Source organism: Marmota marmota, unplaced genomic scaffold (genome assembly GCF_001458135.2).
Source record: "Marmota marmota marmota unplaced genomic scaffold, marMar, whole genome shotgun sequence".
In the NCBI taxonomy this organism is placed as follows: Eukaryota; Metazoa; Chordata; class Mammalia; order Rodentia; family Sciuridae; genus Marmota; species Marmota marmota.
Genome location: NW_025999977.1, coordinates 45,244,591 through 45,259,059, shown reverse-complemented (window position 1 = coordinate 45,259,059; position 14,469 = coordinate 45,244,591). Strand labels below are relative to the sequence as shown.

At 36.7% G+C, this 14,469-nt stretch overlaps 1 protein-coding gene across 1 annotated transcript in view; it reads left to right on the top strand.

Moving 5' to 3' along the window:
• The window catches only part of Tdrd15 (tudor domain containing 15), a 57,012-nt gene that overhangs the window by 27,814 nt on the left and 14,729 nt on the right, over window positions 1–14,469 (top strand). Inside the window, exons 4-7 of the mRNA XM_048804956.1 lie at window positions 824–1,021; window positions 4,688–4,894; window positions 8,017–8,088; window positions 10,043–10,109. Coding sequence (XP_048660913.1) covers window positions 10,074–10,109 — 36 coding nt within the window. The 5' untranslated portion in view covers window positions 824–1,021; window positions 4,688–4,894; window positions 8,017–8,088; window positions 10,043–10,073. The remainder of the gene's footprint in view (window positions 1–823; window positions 1,022–4,687; window positions 4,895–8,016; window positions 8,089–10,042; window positions 10,110–14,469) is intronic.

Below are 14,469 nucleotides of genomic sequence, written 5' to 3'. Positions count from 1 at the left end.
AGGAATCCCTCCACTGATTGTGGGCTGTGCCCTACCAGTGACGATAGCAGGATTTGGTCCATTAGGAGAACATGAATTTCTCAGTACCGCCAGACCCTCATGAGAATATTATGCTGTGTACACTTCTACAAGCTGGCTGGATTTCACAATTTCACATCCTTCTGCAGTGTACCACCCAATCTCAAGCAAGGTCTCTGTCTAAGTGTGCTTTGTTGTTCTATGTGACCAAAATTTAGGATTTCCAAATCCAAAGTAGAAACTCACACTTTTCTTTTCCATTCTGTGTGATTTAAAAGATTTAGTTTCCCTTTAATTGCAAAAGAACATGGTGAACAAATATGGAACAAAAAATTTTTTTGTAATCCTTTTATACATTTAAAAATGTTCTACAGTGAAAATATGTTTGGGAATTAGGAAAAAATGTTTTAAAAAGTCTTATCAGGTATAGTGGAAATCGTCGGGTTTTGTGACAATGTGTTTTTGTCATAAATCATACTGAATTTGGGGACTCCCCATTTGAATTAAGAGCAACTCCCTCATGCAGAAAGTGGAGGTTCTGAAGGACTGAGACGCCCCTTCCCCCGCATGAGCAGGCCCCAAGGAAACTGACCATAGAGCTCGCCCACTTCCCAGGCCTGTCTAGCCCAGACTAACTTAATCTGCACCTGTGTATTTTCTGCCTCTGTTTTTTCCCCCTCTTCAGGCCTAAAAGAGAAGGTGGGGGTCCTCTAGGACCCTGTGGGTGGTGTCAACGTTGGGTTTCCTTTTCTCTTGTGTTTTGCTCTGTGTGACTAACCAAAATGCTCTTTGTTCTGTGTTCCAGAGTCAGAGACATCCCTGCCACGCAGCTCACAGATTTATAACTCTGGCCAAAGGTTTCAAGGAGTACAGATTTCTTCAATCCAAAGTTCATCTGTGTGTTCTCAGAAATTAAAACAGTGCATTTCTCCCTGCTGCTTTTTAGCCCCAGGAGCCCAGGAAGCAAGCAGGTGGAGTTCTCCAAGGACGTCTTACAGCTCTGGTGATAATGACTAACTCAAACAGGCTGGCGCTGCCTGGGGACTCTTATGGGCTCTAGCTATCGCTTTCTTTTTTCAAACTCAGATAGTGTCAGCACAGACACAGGCAATCCAGATAGAGGACTGTGTCTGTTACAATGTTTACAAGTTGGTGTCAGTGGAAAGATCATAACCCCAAGATTTGATGAAAACATGCTTCTTGCCCAGACAATTCATGATAATGGTGCAACTGGAAAGTTCTTTTCAGAGAAAGAATGAGTTAGAAAGAAACCAAGAGGGGCGGGCAGGGACAAGTGCTGGCACTAGGTCTTCCCAGACTTGCAACATGAAGGAATATCACAAAATTTCCGATTTCATATCCACGATGTTTAGTAAACTGGAATCTTCAATGGCTTCATTACCCTGTCTTTTCTACCACTCTTCCCATGAGGACAGGCAACAGGGAAGGTGGGTGAATGTCTTCAGGACCTACAGCTGTCACTGAGTAATTTGCTTCTTAGCACCTTACATAAAAATGCCTGAAAAAAAACAGATATCTCTCACCAGGGTGCCCAACAGGAGGACTGTGGTTTGGATATCTGAAGTCCACTTGACAACACTATTTGAAAAGCATTTCACTGGAAGCCAAAAGAATGATGCTAAATCCACTCTAGTGAGCAATTTGGTGTAGAACACCCATTTTGTAGTCCAGCCCCAAACTAGTAGAACACATTGTCACAGTACAGTCTGAGGTACCATAGGGTCATGAGGCAGAGTCCAGGAATGGGGTTGACCTTTGAATTATCTCAACTGGGAAGGAGTCAGTTGGCCTATAGAATACCTGAAAATGAAACGCTGCTCCTCAGAGATGGGAAACTGGCCTACCCACCAAACTGTGATGAGAAATTCTTGATAATGGAAAACCACAGTAATGACAATAAGTCTCAGTTCTTGAGAAGTTCACTGTCTAGTGGGAAAGCTGATAAAAACTAACAACCCTAAAAAATAATAAGTGCTATCATAAGGGTATGTCCAAGAGCTCTCAGAAGTTCCAATCTAGTCAGACAGGGTCAGGGAAGACCACCACTATATCTGGTTATAAAAAATTGAAGTAAAACTGACTTATCCTGTCTTGAAGTTGAAGCTGTCTTCCCAATAAATCACACTCTTCTTAAAACCATTCCAAAGGACTTAGCTCTTCTCATAAAAACTCTAGGTATCTACCTGAATCCTCAGAGAACAGAAGAAGGTTTAGAAATGGGTTAATGCTTAAACACAGATTGGTGTCTTTGTTCTGTAATTTTCATTGTATTTTATGAGTTACAACATGATAATTCATTGTAGGTATACAATTTGTAATTATCAAATTAGGGTAATTAACATTTCCATCTCTTTAAACAATCACCATTTTTGTCGGTAACATCAAACTCCTTTCTTTTAGTTCTTTATAAGATTATTAAAAAATTGTTGTCAACTATAGGGTGTCACTGTTTTTTTTTTTTTTTTTTGCCTATGGTTCACTGCCTTGTCTGTTGAATGAATATTTTTCTTTAAGAAGCCAGTTCTTTTCTGCCTTCCAAACTGAGCACCTGCTTGTCTTCATATTTTTCTATGAGATCTCCATCTAACTAAACTTTTCCTTCATGAGATATTATTTCTTCCAGAAGACAAAAGCATAATTGCTTTAAAAAATTTGTTTGGTTTACATTAGGCAAGATTTTACTTCACTTGATGCTGACTGTCTTCCCCTTCCTGCTGTCTACACAGTTCAAGGTCTCCTGAACACCAGTGCTCAAGGGGCCTGAACCTGAGCATTACAACCAAAAACCTAGGAATTTATTCCCTGGAAAGCTGTCTTGAGTTGAGGAGCTTAGAATTAGAGAATGGGCTCTATAACCTGGTAAACATTAGCATGAAGAGCATAGGCCTTCAAAGTAGACGATATCTCCTAGTACTCTTATGATGTCAGTAGCTTATTTCATTTTATCACCAAATAATTTTCCATTGTTATAAGTCTACCAGGTTTTGTTGATTGGCATCTGGGTCATTCCCACTTTTTGGCTAATATTAATAATGCTGCTACAAACATTTGTGTACAAGTGTTTGTGTGTATATAAATTTTCATTTATGTTTCCGGGTAGACAGCTAGGAGTGAAATTTTTGGGTCATATGGTAATTGTATGTTTACCTCTTAAGAATTAAGAGAAAAGAGACAAAAATGAGAATTCTCTCCAAGAAAATGTTAAAGACTGACAGTAAAAGGAAATCATGATTGGAACTGAAAGGGGCTGTCTCCAGCCAGGCTGGTTTAATTCTGATAATCTGGATATAATCTGAATACAAGGAAGACTTCCTAGACAGTCTTTAGAAAACAAAACTGCAAGTAAACACTCCTTTTAGTCATAGCATCCTAAGATTTTTTTTTTCTTATTCAGACAGGAAGGTAGGCATATTTTCTAGTCTTTTAAGTTATTTTTACATGACAGGTCTCTGAAGCATTTAGGGGGAAATGGCATGGATCTCACTGCCTACAGTCAAATCTGGATCTTGTAAAGCTATTCTCTCCAATATAACGACCACTAGTTGTATGCAGCTTTTAAAATTCAATTAATTAAAAGAAAATTTAAAATTCCATTCTCAGTTGCACTAGCCATATTTCATGTGCCCAATAAACATATATTTTTTGTGGCTACAGTATTGAACAGTGCAGATGAGAATATTTCCTTTATCATAGCAAGTTCTATCAGACAGCATTGTTTTAGGTACCATATTCTGGGTTCACAGCAAGAATAGTGGCAAATATCCCACAATGCATGGGACACTCTTTACAACAATTGACCATTCCCAAATATCAACAGTGTGAAGTTTGAGAAATGCTGTCCTAAAACAATGATGTCCAAGCTGGATCAGCTTTGATCAGAAGATCAAAAGAATCAACTGAACAGGTTTTTAAAACCCATATGCCTCCATCCTACCTCAAAGAGTCTGGTTAAGGAATATGAAGAAAACTTAGGGGTTTGAGTATTCAGAAACTTTCCAAGTGATTTTTATGACTGGCTAGATTCAAGAACTATTGTGTTAAAGTGAACTGACTCTTACCTCTCAATTCAGAGGAAAATCACCTGGTAAACATTAGCAGCACTCCCAGAATAAGTTAATGACTCCAAGGCCATTACCTCGTCTGTTTAATTTCTCCAATTACCTATCTCTCAATTAATAGGGTCATTAAGCACTTAAGACTTGCATTAATTTCGCTCCTCTCTTTCAATTCTTTCATTCTGCATAAATCTAGTTTGCAAATGATTACATCTTGTTAAATATTGTACCCTCTCTGTTTACAAACAGAGCAAATGACCTGGAAAACGTTTGGCAGCTGTCTTTGTTCATTGGTGTTTAGTGGGAAATAGCTGAGCAAACAGAAACACCAGCCCTGTAGGTGGCATGGCGAAAACAGAGTACAGTCCATTCATTTGTTACCAAAGTAGCTTAAGAGAGGTAAATGGAATTAATTTTAAATGGCTTGAAGTTGCATACATTAAGGTCAATATACAATTCTCCTCAACTTAAAAGAGTGTTTAAATGAACTAATTTTAGATTCTTTGTTTCTTTCCACTATTACTCTGCAATAAATTACAAAAAGGGAATATATACCTTACTCTCAAGATACTTAACAAGTTACTATTCTATAGTAACAGGAAGGAGAGATACAAGTCCCTATAAGAACATCTATTGAACATTTGAAGAGGAGATAAAAATTTGAGAGGAAGAGATCCTTCTTCTGGGGGAGATCTGGGAATTTTCATGAAGATAGCAGGGTCTTTAGCTTCCTCTTCATTCATCCAGTAAATGCTTGCTGGTGCCAACCTCACGCCAGATCCACCATACCAGGAGCTGGGGTAAGTTGACAACAATCCTCTGCTTATGGAATTTGACTTCCTGGAGGCTGTCAGTCAGTTAACAATTATTTATTGTCTACCTACTATGTGCCAAGCTTACAGACAGGCAATTATGATTCAAAATGATAAATGTTAAGCTAGGGGGGGATGACATGGTCCAATTAATTCCTGACTAGGTTTTTATTACATTGATGCTTTTCTAAACACAGACTTTTCATTTGCAAGGACAGGATCACAGGGCACTCACTCACTCTTAGCAATAATTAATCATGCTATGGAACTTAACAGCAGGCATTGTCTAGTGGACACTAGTCTTAACTCTGGCCTTCTCTGAGAAACAATAAAGAATCATAACTCAGAATCTACTGACATAATTCTCCACTCATTAGTACCTCTGGAAAAGTTTTCTGATAGATCTAACATGTATTGACTCTTATCTGTAAATCTAGTAGCTATGTCAATGGTGAGATTATCCAGGAATGTAATCACAATATAGTGTACTTTGTTATGTGAAGTTTATAATAATATTGGACTTTAATTGACCTTACATGGCAGGATTTAATCAACACTCAATTTAAATTATGAAACATTTAAAACACATCAAAGTGCAGAAGATAGATACCTACAGATAATATGATGCCTACTCACCATAGTACTAAGGCAGTATTTTGCTATTTTGTCTTTAGCTCTTCATCTCTATAATTTTCTAATGAAATAAAACATTAACAAAATAGTTTAAATCCTCCTTCATGTCCCCAAACAAACCCTATTATTTAGGCTTCCTTCTTCCCAGAGGAAACTAGTACCTTGAAGTTGGTAAACTGGCATCCAAACTTTCCCCACAACTCTACTTTCTCCTGAAACTGTGATTTGACTTCAACACTTTGTAAACTTCTACATTCTATCATCAGTTCTAAGATGAAGTTCAAACTCCATAATCATCATGTTCTGCCCTCTGTAATCTTTCTCTGCTACTTCTCAGCTCTCTGAACAAGCCTCTCAATTTATCCTGGTGCACAATTGAGCTTATTTTAGTTTTCTAGGCATCCTGTGCTATTTCTCTTGTTCTGCCTTTGGTTTGTATTATCCTGACCTGCATCTATGTCCTCTGTCTTTGCCTGGCCTAATATTCCTCATCCTTAAAGGCTTAATTCAGTGTCAGTCACTTCCTCTAGAAACTTCCAGTCCTAATTTCTGTGCCTTCAATAGTAATAGTGTATTGTTGGAAAAATCGGTTTTGAATATCTGCACTTCTCATCAGGCAGAACTTCTTAAGAAAGTTCCTAATACTTGTTTGCTTTGTATACTCATAGGACCTTACATATTTCTAGGTACATTCATAATTTATACATGTTTGCTACAAGAGTAAATGAAACAATAAATTGGGAGGTAGATTGCAAGAACTCTGAAGGGTCTGAGATTTTAACATATTGGGACTTAACAAGTCAGCATGCCACTATGTCACAGATACTGACAGAAGCCAGGAGACTGAAAACTCATTTACAGCAAAAGCAGGAAGTAGGTTGTCAGTGGTTTCATGGGTTCCTTAGCTCCTCCGTGTCATGACACGGGTGTCCTAGACATGCACTGCACACGTGTTGGATGTGTTTCAGGAGAGGGACACTAAGTGGAGGAAATGTCCCTCCTTACAGTAATCTTGATCTAGAAGAAAAGGTTATTACAGTGTTCAAGGTTGCTCACTGCAAACACAACCTTGAGAAATGTCCCAGAGAAGGAATGATCTGGGTCTTGAATTCTTGAAGTAGGACCTGCAGGAGCTTCAGAGGCCCATGGAGTAGTGTTTCCCAGCAGCAGAGAGAACAGCTAGCTGCAGGCACGACTTTCACTGTTATGGTGAACAAAACAACAAGAACAACAACAAAAAACAGACATAAGAACTTTCACATTTTAACTTGCTCAGGGCTAACGTTTCCTTCTTTGACCTCTACCATGGAAACTTACAACAAAAATCTTAAAGACATTGATAAAAGTTAGCCAGGCACAGTGGTGCACATCTGTAATCCCAGCAGCTCAGGAGGCTGAGGCAGGAAGATCACAAGCTCAAAGCCAGCCTCATCAACTTAGTGAGGTTCTAAAAAAACTTAGCGAGATCCTGTCTCAAAATTTAAAAATATATTTATTTTGGGGATGGGGATGTGGCTCAGTGACTAGGTGCCCCTGGGTCTAATCCCTGGTACTGCGCGCCCCCCCCCAAAAAAAAAAAAAAAAAGATTGTAGTAAAAGTTAAAGCATTTAAGAAGTTAGAAAATGTGTAACATGCAGTATGTTTTACAGAAATCCTAGCTAAAAATGTCTAAAATAAAGATTTGGTTCTTAAGACAATAAGGTTCAGAAAATGAGAAAGTTGAGTCAAATGGAACTATTCAATTCTTGACAATGGTGGACACAAATGATTAAAATGATTATAATTACTTGTGAGATTTAAGGTAATGATCTACTGCCAGAGTAGATGTGTATCTGTATTACTAAAAACTTTATTTTCACATATTTGCCAGATGCCCATGGTATCATTTTTGGGGCTACTTATTATTGTACTTCAAGTAAGTTATATATTATATCTAGTTTACCTTGACATTTGTAGAATATGTTGAGAATATCATTTAAAGTACCATCTCTCCTGTTTCATCATCAATAAGAAGACTCAAAATGGGCTGTGTCTTATATTTTTTTTGCCTTCTTAAATGTTTTATCTTTTACTGTATACTTCAAGGTCTTCATTATGAGTTTTGGGGTCCCACTATTGCGTGGGTAACATATTAATGACTATTTTGTACTTAAAGTAATCCTTGGTGACAGGGACCAGAGCTCTAATGCACATGTACCAACAACATGTATTATTTATTACATTTCAACTTCCAACTTCTAAAATAATTCTTCCCTACAAAGACCACAGTGACTTTCAAGTGAGATTTTAAGTTCTGATTTAAATTAATCTTTAAAAATGTTTACTTGTGTTTTGTCTTTTTTACCTCTGTTTCCCCACTACTCTCTAAGTCACATAACTCATAGGAAATATTTAACCAATGTCCACTTGACAAAGGTACCAATTTTATAAATCCTGACTGGTGAATAAAATTAACTCACTTTCTATATGTTTTCAGAAAAAGAGTTTGCTTCCTGCGTATGTGGGATCACCATGATGAGAAGATGAACACTTCCATCTCATGCCTGAGGTAATTCATCTGGATGCCATTTATGGTTGGGTTGCTTCCCAAATATTGAAGAAGATATCTAAGGAAGCCCGACCTGTAAAACAAATTGAATGACAACGAAGTGAGGAGAGTGATCAGAGAAAGAGAGAGATGAGGGTGGAACATAAAAGGGCCAGCATAAAAAAACCCCGAATGTTCCAGGGGGAATATTTGTTGGTCTGGGAAGCAACTGCTGAAGCAAAGCACTACAAATGGTGACATGGGAAAGGGCATCGGGATGTGCAGAGGCAAAGAGGAGGCTGGAGGCCAGGGCTGAGGCCATATGGTTTAGACACAGTTGGGAAAGAACTTTCCAGGGGACATGTGCCAGAAAATGACACAAGGGATGGCAGACTGGAACTTAGGGACAAAGGGACAAAGTTGAGGTGGAAGGCAGTGAGCGTGGAGTTGGTTGCTGACTGAGGGAGGGCTGTGTAGAGAAGGAGATGGAGCTGGGATGGCAGAATGAAGTCTGGTTCTTGTAGAGGGAAAGAACTGCGACTCCCAGTAGAGGATGGGAGGAGAAAATCTGGGTGTGTGGGATGTTTGAGCCTCTGGCTGTCTAGGAAGGAGGCCATGCTGAACCAGGACCAGGACTCTGGAACCAGGAAAGAGATTTCAGTGACACAGAAACAAGTTTTGCCTTTCCATAAACCATGTAAAATTGTCCTGGATACTACATATGGTCATGTGTATACCACATTATGTGAAATCATGTCAATAATCTTATTTTTAAACAGTCATGGACTAATCTATTATATGGTCCCAAACTCTTTTTGTTAGACATGTAGAATGTTTCTAGTGTATGTTATTATAATTATGCTGCACTGGTTGTCCACATGGCTAAAATCTTTGCTTGAAGTCAGAATAATTTCCTTAAGAGAAATTACTAGGCGTGTGAGAAGGGCATGGGGAAGGGGAAGCCAGAACAAAGGGTGGAAACAATGCAGAGACTGCAGAGATGTACTTTTCAATTTGCCCCAATTAACACTCTGCCATAAAGGTATGATGGTATCTGCTTCCCCATGTCTTCATTGCATATGACACATTTCCATCAGTTTTATTTCCCAGTGTTTCCCTCTACCCTCTCCTCCTGCCTTCTCTTATCCCCTTTCTTTACCCTCATGGCCTGTCTTTTATTTTCATGACATCCCTTTTTTCTTTTTACTTTTTTACCCCTAGATTTCACATATAAAGGAAACCATGTAACACTTGTCAAAATTTTTGAGTCTGACTTATTTTGCTTAACATGGTGCGCTCAAGTTCCACCCATTTTCCTGCAAATGGCATAATTTCATTCTACTTTATGGCTGGATAAAATTCCATTGTGTATGCAGACCACATTTTCATTACCCATTCATCTGTCAAGGGACACCTTGGCTACTGTGCTGATTTTAATTCTTTTGGGTCCATACCAAGGAGTGGTAGAGCTGAATCATAACTCACAAACTCATTAATACTGGACAGTTTTTTGAAAGAAAAATGATGAATTTGAATTGCATGATAAATAGAAAAGGGATCCTCCTTTAAGAAGTGACAGGCCCATTCCAGATACCCAGACATCTAGAGTCAGGGGCATCACTACCTCAGTGCTGCCCTCTGGTGGTACCTAAAAATGACAAAACAAAGTCAAGTCTTAAAGAGACTGAACACTTCAGTGTTAATTTATTTAGGGCTAGAGTTCTAGAAAGTGGGGTGTAAAAAAACAAAGAAAAAAATGTCTTTCTCTGAGATATTGGAGGATATGAGAACTACAGAAAGATATTTTTACCCACAGTTAGAGAATGTGACATGATGTGAACATGCGTTCAGAGATGATTTCTAAAAAAGAGTGATATCAAAAGAAAATTAATGTTTCAATGGCAGACTCTGAAGAGAAATCTCATACTATGAGACTGACTCTATTTTGCTTAATGAAATTGGTTTCTCCAACCAGACAATGAAGACAAGGAGGCACAAAGAGATTAATGAACTTGTCCAGAATCACAGTGTTGTCTTCTAAGGTAATTGTTTCACTACTGCAAATAACACACAAATAACACACGTGACAGTGGTTATATATTCTGTGTCTTAGACTAGTTTGGCAAAGCAGGTTTATTTTTACTTTTGTTAAACCCTGCTCCCTAGGGAGAAAGGAAGGAAGGAAAGAAAGGGAGGAAAAGTGGCGAACCAAATGACAGTCTTTGTCCTAAAAAAATGCTCTTCCTCTAGTTCTGTGCTTCTGAAGTTTAATTCTTGCTCTAATTACCTGTGCCTGGGTAAACAGGAATTCTCAGGACTGCAAATACCACCTGCACAAAATCCATTTTCTTATTCAATTTCTCACTTGGATTCACTGAGGATAAATAATATGCTCAGGATTGTTTCTCCAAGGCTTGATGCTAGAGCAACAAAATCAAACAAAAACACCAATAAATATGTATTTACAGATTATGATAAGTATGAGAAATAGTTCAGGTTATTTTGAGAAAGTATAGTTTAACATAGCGGTTCTTAAATTTGTTTGCTCTCATATCACTGATGTTCGAGTATATCTATCAATTGATTAATAAATTGAGGACTTGCCTGGATTCCTCAATCTCTTTTTCAAAGTACGAAAATTAGAGATGTCCTGATTTGAAAAATGACTTCCTACTCAACCATTAGTATCATCATTTCTGAGAAGCTTAACAAAAAAGGCTTCATAAAAATTTACCAAATTAAATATAGTATTCTTTCATTTTATGTGCCTAACTTAACAGATATGCTAAAAAATATACTAGTAACTTCAACATACTTTTCCAAAACTTTTTTCATTTTTAGATGAGGTAGCATGAACACATTATAGTGCACTCATCTTTTTTTTTTAATTTTCATTTTTAGTGTTTTAGATGTACATGGGCAAAATAATTTTATCTTATTTATTTATTTTTTTTGAAAGAGAGAGAGAGAGAGAGAGAGAGAGAGAGAGAGAGAATTTTTATTTATCTTTTAATTTTTGGCAGACACAACATCTTTGTTTGTATGTGGTGCTGAGGATTGAACCCGGGCCGCACGCATGCCAGGCGAGCGCGCTACTGCTTGAGCCACATCCCCAGCCCTCTTATTTATTTTTTATGTGGATCAAACCCAGAGCCTCACACATGCCAGACAAGTGCTCTGCCACTGAGCCACAACCCCAGCCCATATAGTGCATTCATCTTTAATACACAGATTGATGAACTTAAGCGACAAGTTCTTGATTTTGTAATGTGTTTATAACATTTTTACTTTATAATGTGTTTGTTTCTACAAAATATTAGCATTGAGTTTGTTGCTTTAAAACTTCTTTTTAAAAATGTTTTTATTTGCGCATTGTGGTTACACACGATGGTGAGTTTCATTCTGACACAATCATATATGCATGGAGTATAATTTGCTCCATTTCAGTACCCACTGCTCCCCCTTTCCCACCTTTCTTCCTTCTTCCTACTCCCCTTGATTTACTCTACTGGCTTACCTTTTATTTATTTACTCATTTATTGATTTCAATTGGTACTATATAGATATACATAAAAGTGGAACTCACTGTGATACATTCAAATACGCAGAAAGCACAATTTTGTTGATTGCATTCCATATTTCCTTTCTTTCCCCATCTGTCCTTCCTCCCCTCAATTCCATTCCTCTACTCCACTGATACCTCCTCTATTTTTGTGTGATCTGCCCTCTCCCTGACATTGCTCTAGTTTCCCAAAATGAGAAAAAACAGTTGATGTGCTTTAAAACTTCTTACCTACATTTTTGGGTTTGCTCTTCCAGAACTCTCCTTCAAGTTCATTGTATTGTTTGAAAACGTCAAAGATGGAAGAAAAAAAAATTGTTCAGAGAATGCTCAGTTAAGTCTGAATTTTAGAAACTAATCTGATTAGAAACTTATCAGATTTGGAGTTTACTTACACTAAAAAGATTATTTGTTACTTATAGGAAATTCAAATTTAATAAGGTTTCTATATTTTCACTTGCTAACGCTGTAAATTTCATCCTTGTTTGACAATTAACAGCCCAACATGCACCAAATCACTGTTTGCCTCTCACAGAATACAAAGAATAGGTGGAAGGACACAACAGTGCACCAAAGAGGTGTTACCGGTGCTAATAGTTTGAACAACTTTGTGTTTATTTGGTATTTGAGGGGACTTTTACTCTCCAGGGCAATGACAATTACAATAGATGTAATGGGCACATATCTTTATTTTATAAATCGGGAGGATGGCAACAGTGAAAGAGAAGGAGAAAAGGAGAGACAACCAGCTGCTTCTAGCTTGTAGAAGGCTGGGTTCTTAGAAAACCAACAGAGGAAAGAGTGCGCATAAAAATGTGCATGAAACTGCTATATCTGTGAGTCCCTGTGGGGAGTCTCTGGGCATTTCTAGGTAAACAGTACTCCAGTTTGATGACTATTTACCTGTCTCAAAGGCTTCTCAGAGGAAGTGGCATTTACACTGATCAACAAAGCCTGAGTCTAAGTCAGGTGAAGACTTGGTGGCATATGTTCACAGAGACTCCTTTCAGCAGATCGCAAGTAAAAAAAGCACTTTACTCAGAAAGGGGTGTCTGTGGTGATAAACCAATGTCCCAAGGCCCTTGTATTGTTTAAGAAGAGGATAAAAATATTGATTAACTTTAGAATTTGTTCAGCTCTACAAGTGTTTTAAACTGGAGAGTGACCACCAAAAGATAGTACCAGAAACTTCCCAACTGATGAGGAGGAAAATCGCATGTGGGGTAGGGAAGGGCAGATAAAGAAAAAATTCAATCATTTTAAGAGAAAGCATTATCGGAGAAACTTAGAAAAAGTAGCAACAACATAATATATAAAATAGCAAAAATGAATTAAAAATCAGAAATTATAATAACGTCAGTGGGCCAAAGATACGTATGAGCTTCCAAGACTGAGTAAACAAATAATAAGTAAGTAAATAATACTATGTTACATGTTATTTTTGAGACACACTAAAACATGAGGACATAGAGGTTGACAGAGAAAAGGAAAGAAAACAATGTGCCAAGGCAAGGACCGAGTAAATGGAAATTGGCATGGCTGCATCAACTTCATGTAAAATACTTTAAACAAAAAATTTGGGGATGTGAGGTTATTACAAATTGATAGAATGGTAATTTCATTGGGAAGAAATTTTAAACCTTCATAAATTTATAAAGTAGATTCAAAATACAGAAAAAAAACCTGTCAGACAGAGGTTGGCAGAATCACTTTCTGTAACTGATGAAACTCACAAAACATCAGTAAGGATATATAACACTTGAACATAATTAACAAACTTGATCTAATGGGCATGTTATATTTTTAAATAAAAATGATCAGGTACCAGAGCATGAAGCAAATATCAATAAATTTTAAATTACTTAAAATTAAAACTGGTATTACTTAAAAATATCACATTCTATGACCATAATACAATTAGCAAATAAATTAGAAATAAATATAAAAAAAGCTAATAACATACTCCCACATATTTGTAATGTAGGACAAATTATCTTTGACCCAGAGATGACAAAAGAAATCTTAATGTGAATTAGGAAAAATTTAAACTGAATAATAAATTATGCCATAAAAACCTAAAGGATACAACTAAAGCAGGTACCTCATAGAAAATCATGAATAAGATTTTTCAGGAAACAAGAAAGGTTAAAAATAAAAAATAAAAACTCCACTTAAAAAGTTGAAAATAAGTCAAGACTAAATTGAAAGAAAGTTTTAAAAGGATGAAATAAATAATTAAGGAAAGAAACATGAAATGGAAAACAAGAATTCCAACAGAGAAACTAAAAGAGAAGATAAGTAAAATTTATCAAGAAAAAAAAAAGATATAAGTAAAATACAGGAGAAAGTAGGAAACAGTCACAAATATTTTAAGTAATATGATGGTATTATTTAACCTTTATATTAATAAATTTGAAAACCTAGGAGAAATGGATAAAATGATAAAAAACCAAAATGATAAAACTCTACGCAAGAACAGAAAAATGAATTACACTTATGAGCATGAATGGATTAATATGAAAGGCAAAGATTTGTCTACCTCAAACACCCACATCCACATTATTTTATAGTTAGTTGAGTTTCTAATTTTTCAAGGGACCATTAATTCTTGTGTTATATAAATTACTACAGTGTACTGAATAGAAAATTAGAGTTGAATGGCTGATTTTATAAGCCTATTGTACTTTTTAAATTGTTTTTTTCTTTTCCTTTTTAACTGGTATTATTGCATATTATATCCTGTGACCACATACAATTAGTGCAAGTAAATTAGAAATTAATATCAAAAAGCTAATAATACACTCCCACATTTGGATTGTAAGAAAAACGATCTTTAACTT